We start from the raw sequence: 6,000 nt of genomic DNA, 5'->3' as shown, positions 1-6,000 counted from the left end.
ATGAAAAACTGGAAAACTGCTGCTTTCTCCCAATACCCTCGAGGAGGAGACGGTCTCCATGGTGATGTCATCATGGGTTACACCATGAGGACAGACAATTATCGCTACACAGAGTGGATCAACTTCAAAGGCAGGCCTATCTATACACCGATGTTGGACCAGGTACAGGCAGCTGAACTCTATGGTCATATGAAAGACCCAGAAGAGAACTGGAACCGAGCCGATGACCCATCACACAAAGAAGTCAGGGCCGAGCTATCCAGGAAACTGAAGATTGGCTGGAGAGGAGCCCTACCTATAAGTCGTGTCCTGAAACGTCAGCCTCACCTGTAACAACAGTCCTTTCAATAAACGAGTCAGTGTTTTTAGCGTGGTCTTAGTTTGAACTGTATGAGCTTTCTATTTTGAAGGATCTTCTGTACTGACAAATATATACTCAGCAAAATTGAAAACTCGACACAGACAATTTCCATATTTTTCTTTTTCTGTTTAATCACATAAGTATTTTAAACAGAAGTATACATTGTCAATGCTTTCATTTCGTGAAATTGTAAGTGCAAACCTTGACATTGGAGGTAAAGATGAAAAACACGAAATACACGTGTGAAAAGTAAATTCATTGGGTCTCTCAGTGCATGTTTGCTTCAACTGAACAGGGACATTGAATGTGACCTGCAAAAACAAATTAAACTGTTCATTTTAATCTTTGTTTGGAAATGCCATGCATTTTAAATCAAGAAATTCTATAGGGAGGCTTGATGTTGGTCAGTCTGGGGTCACTGTTGCAAGAGCCTTTAATTGCTCACAAAAAAACAAATTTTGATCGTATTATGATGTTGCCCAAAGCCCGACGCCGGGAAACGTCACGTGTGACGTCACTCCAGGGAGATTAAACGATACGATGTCGTCATCTTCTGAACAGATTTGTTACTGCAAGCTCCACAAGTAGGGAGATATTTGGTGTCAGAAATCGCTTGCGTGCCATCCAAAGACCCCATAATGGACCAAATTTAACGCCTCTTCATCGTCGCACATAAGGTTCAATCAAAGGCAATGGAATTCGGGTTTCCTGAGCGACGAAACCCGATTCACATTGAGATTTAGGCAGAGCCTGAGTGTACTGCAGGCGATGTGAACGTCACGTCGTCTGTGAAGTACACAGATTTGGTGGCGATAGCATAATGGGACAGGGTTCATTTGGCGCACAGTTGATGTTCCCCCCTTGTTGTTGTTCGAGGCAATTTAAATGCTGCCCAGTACAGTATTCACATTTTGCAACCTGTCCTGTTCCCATTTATGCATGGCCCTGGACTGACGAAATTCTTTCACAGAAATGCCGGTTTTCAAGTTCTGGATTGGCCGTCGTGGCTCCGACCTCAACCCTAAACACATCTGGAACGAGCTGGGTCGACGTGTTCGTCAGCAAGTCAATCCACCACAGACGTTACAAGATCTTCAACGTCAGCTTGTTAAGCAATGGCGACGTTTTCCTAGGGGTGTGTTTACTAACGTTCTAAGATCCATCGGGGGTCATTGTGTGTCTGTAAGAGACGCGAGAGGAGGTCCTAACCCATATTGAAAACCTCAATCTAAATGTTCTTCACGCTGTGAGCTTCATTTTTGAGGATACCTTGACATCATGAACGTTATCATTGTTAAGGAGTTTTGGCGAGACTTGCTTGTCCCCTTGATGTCAAGATGTTCTGTGCACAGCATACGACTAAAATTATTGTCTTAAAACCTAATATTAGAAACTTACTCCCAGAAATCCCGAGTGTAAAGTTTTAAGTTTGGCTCAGTATGCTTGGATAAGTAGAATTGCAAATATAAAAACTTTTGCCTGAAGAAATCGATTTTCCGGATGTAGTAACCAGCTTATCTGTTTAAGTGCACATTCAGAGATATGTCATGTTGCGTCAGTAGCTGTTCTAGTCTTCATCATCAAATCTGATAGAGTTTTCAAATGTTTCTTTACATACGGAACATATGAAACCTATTAACAATGATACCAACGTACACTGACATCAGAGGTATATGTACAAAAACGGCATGTGAATATCTAAGTTGAAAGAAAAAGCTAACCTGAAATCTGAACATGAAATACTTCACCATGAATCCAATAAAACGATGATAGATGATAGCTGGAGCTATATTGTTCCATCATAAAAATAGCCTTGGTAAGCCTAGTGGAAGTACATAAAGTTTGAAGCTTGTACTGATTATGAAAGGTAGTAATGATACTAATGAAATAAAAGTTTGTTCAAGATTTGGAATGGGTTTCAAGGCTCTGCTTGGATATTCCTGTTAGGTTTTTCAACCATGTGACACATATGGCAGGATTTACAAAGTTCAGCCTCATCATGTCACACTGTTGGTCCCGATGTGGACACATGGTAGATAGAACGAGTTCTCAGCAGCCCATTATTGTTCACAAAGTTGATTAAACGGCAAGCAGTGAAGAACAGGAAGACTATCACTCCATGGAGATCTCTTTGTGGAGTAAGGCGCTTTGGGAGATGACAGACAACAATTGTCTTTTTGTTGCAGGGATGAGTCAATAATGACAAGCTGCGGGTGTGTTTGTGAGGTGACGTTTATTTCATCATCATCATATATGGATCAACTATTCAATTGATCAGTCAAAAATCAATTGATCCGTCATTCAATTGATCAGTCATTCAATTGATCAGTCATTCAATTGATCAGTCATTCAAACTGTAATATAAGAAAGAATGCTATACATTAATCTAAACATGCAACAAGTACAGTTACACATAACTAGTTCATAATAAGTTATTCTTATTACCACTGATGTATAAAACACTACATAATGGTTGTAATTTAACATGCAAATGATCAACTTGAAATGATCATAGAGGTGATATTTAAATCACACATAGATAATTGCATACATGATAAAAGATAATATGTACATACCCTGTGGGTGACACTGGGGTGTGCCTTTATACCCACACAAGTATTCTGTGTTAATGCATTCCTAAAACAAATAATAAGTACAATATTTTACTATGCCTACAATTAATAATGTAGAAAGAAACTTCTTGTTCAACATTACATTCAAACTACCAATCAAATCATGCTCTCACACATTCATACATTTAGACACTTCATATTGATAAATTAAAAGGTACATTGGCTACTTGATATAAAATAGTAATATTTACAACACTTTATATTATTTATAACATATTTAATGGATAGTTGAGATTCTATTTAGGTTAATATAAAGTAAATGTCTAACCTGAGCTGTGCTGAGTGGCTTGTTCTGTGCAGAGTTGTTAGCAGTGTGACTAAAAAGTGTGCAAGTGCTATGGAGGAAAGCTGTAGTTACAAAATGTTAATCAAATAGGAAGCTGAGGGCTATTGTATTGAAAGCTAGACTGTTGAGGCCCTAAACAGACCAACTGCTTGGATAAGTAACCCAAGCACATAAACTAATGAACACAAAAAACAACTTGAAGTGATAAATATAAAACTTTATTGCTAAAACTATAAACACAATCTCCTGTTACATTTTTGACAGGTAAAGAGCTAACATTATGAATATTTGATAGCTCTCCTTCACAATTGTAAACATGTTATCACTGAACAGTGTATCTCAGTTTGATTCGCAGCAAGGAGTCACATGGTTGTAAACAATAGGGTTCAGTGTAAACTTACAATTGCTGTTTACATGCATTTGTATTGTAGACATGGCAAGGTTTGTTATCATTTTAAAAGAAAATGAAACTCCCTTTGAAATGTTCATTCCCCTTTCATTGGTAGATTAAAGCGCAAGAATGTGATAAGTATTTCAAATGTTTAGTCATTTTGATAAGGTTGGACTTTGAGGTTGGACCTGAGTCTCACGCTATGCACATCCCAACAGATTACAGGCTGCACAATGATCATGCTAGACGGAAGTATTTGCTTTCACTGAAGACCTATCCACGTGGTATTCAGGAAGTGTGGCCAAAAAAGTAGACAGAGCAAATGAAAACCTAACAGTTAATGACGTTAGATCAATAAATTTTTAGAACGTCTTTGAAGTAAGTAAAGCTTGCATTTAGAATATTAGTTGTATTGGTTCAACCTATTCCATATATCACTATTCTAAATAGTTCTATGGATTTATCAAATTAACGTCATTGTCGAATCCTTTTTCAAAATTATATTCTGGGTTATTCTAGAAATTAAGGGAATGTGAATCTATTGACTTCAAACAAATTAAAAAGCAGATGAAAAATATCAGACATTCTGCAGTGAAGAATACTGATGCTTCCTTTTTCACCCTGAGGAAATATCCGGCATCTTATGGGTGGTGTTTGGTCACAGTATGTTTGGCAGGTGTTGAAGGCGAGAAGACGAATCCCTCAAGAGATCGGCAGTGGGTCACAGTATGTTTGGCAGGTGTTGAAGGCGAGAAGACAAATCACTCCCAGAGATCGGCAGTGGGTCACAGTATGTTTGGCAGGTGTTGAAGGCGAGAAGACAAATCACTCCCAGAGATCGGTAGTGGTCACAAGGTTCTTTAAAAAATTATGGGCCTATACAATTCACTCACTCATTCACTCAGGCCAACGTGGACAAAGAGAACAAAACATCTGTGATGTACCTGGTTATTTTACAGAATCTTTCAGTCGAAGGGCCTATTAAAATACAATTCTGCATAAAAGTAAACATATACAGAGATTATCATAGATATCTTCAACTGATAGCGAAAAAGAACGTTGATTGTATGAGTATTTTAATACTTTGCACATCTGTTATGTAACATTTTCTTGTAGAAAATAGCAAAGTTATTATTTAAAAATTAATATTTTAAGATATAGAAGTGAAGCGGTTAGAGTCTACAACAGGTCATCAGACAAACGAAAAGCTCTGCCGGACATCACTACAGAGAATGCAGAGAAAGTCGAGACTAAGACATCCGTGCATACCAAGTCAATATCTGGTAACTCTCTACCGCGTCAACAGTGTCTATTGTCCCGTTGAAGAAAGTGACAGCCGCCACATAACTTGACTGAGAAAATACCATCCCTCCTATCCCAAGGAAAGTGCCAAAGTGGGAATAATAAGATTTTTGGAAGGAAAGAAGGTACGTCTTGCTGAAGAACAACCAGGACTTCAGCTATTCTTACAGTCACAAAACCCACACATGTTTTATTCCAATCAAAGGTTGCCAAGTCGATAACATGTGCGCCACAGCGCCTGCACCTACCTCGTTATCGGTTAAAGGCCAACTGCAGCCTTCTAACGGCACCCCCTTTTCTCACATCCTTTCCCATCACAAAGAATCATTCAATCGTAGGCACGTTATGATAAGGTTTCATCATTATCTCAGACACAACATCAGCACAATAACCTAAACTTCTGAAACACAATGCAAAACCTGAAACAAGAAATAGACAAAGACATGGATGTGCCGTTAACGATAATTCTACGATGATGGACTTCGTCTATGGTTCAAAGATTATGGTCTATTTAATAAATATGAATGGTCATTCACAGAGGGCCCCTGTGGAAGTGTGAATTTGCCAACACTACTTAAATATGTGATGTCATCTGATGTTCCTACATATACAAGATTAATTTTACTGAGGTAAAATCCTGAACATGAAATCCTCTTAACAAACAATCTTAGGGCTGGTCATCTAATTCACGTTCATGATCCGACGCAATTGTTCCCTGATGAATCAAACAAAATGTCTGATGAATGCATTCCTGAGTCGGCAGTGGAAACCACCCTGAACAGTGGTTGAAAACAAAAGAGGAAGGCAAGGAAAAGGTAGAATAATATTTTCGTCATCATCCTATAGTTCATACTCTATTTACACTCAAAATTCTAAATGCTAAAGCATGGCGCAATTATTCGATAACAGATTTAAATTTTCAAAATCTGAAACAATTTGTATTCATTTGTTTGCAGAAAATATACATAACAAAATTACTGTATATTTTCTCTCAGTATTTGACCTTTTGGTCCCACAATTAATGGCC

The 6,000-nt window shown here is 38.1% G+C and overlaps 1 protein-coding gene across 1 annotated transcript; it reads left to right on the top strand.

Moving 5' to 3' along the window:
- On the top strand, positions 1-333 carry LOC124286942 (iduronate 2-sulfatase-like). The gene has a single exon (XM_046723397.1). It carries the CDS (start codon positions 1-3, stop codon positions 331-333), a length of 333 nt encoding a protein of 110 aa, XP_046579353.1.
- Positions 334-6,000: the final 5,667 nt, after the last annotated feature.

The sequence above is a fragment of the Haliotis rubra genome, unplaced genomic scaffold (genome assembly GCF_003918875.1).
Source record: "Haliotis rubra isolate DU_JTF1 unplaced genomic scaffold, ASM391887v1 Scf396, whole genome shotgun sequence".
In the NCBI taxonomy this organism is placed as follows: domain Eukaryota; kingdom Metazoa; phylum Mollusca; class Gastropoda; order Lepetellida; family Haliotidae; genus Haliotis; species Haliotis rubra.
This window is presented reverse-complemented; position numbering and strand designations above follow the sequence as displayed.

What these genes read in the sequence shown, in the direction of transcription:
- LOC124286942 (XM_046723397.1), top strand. Translation starts at nt 1, where the DNA reads ATGAAAAACTGGAAAACTGCTGCTTTCTCCCAATACCCTCGAGGAGGA.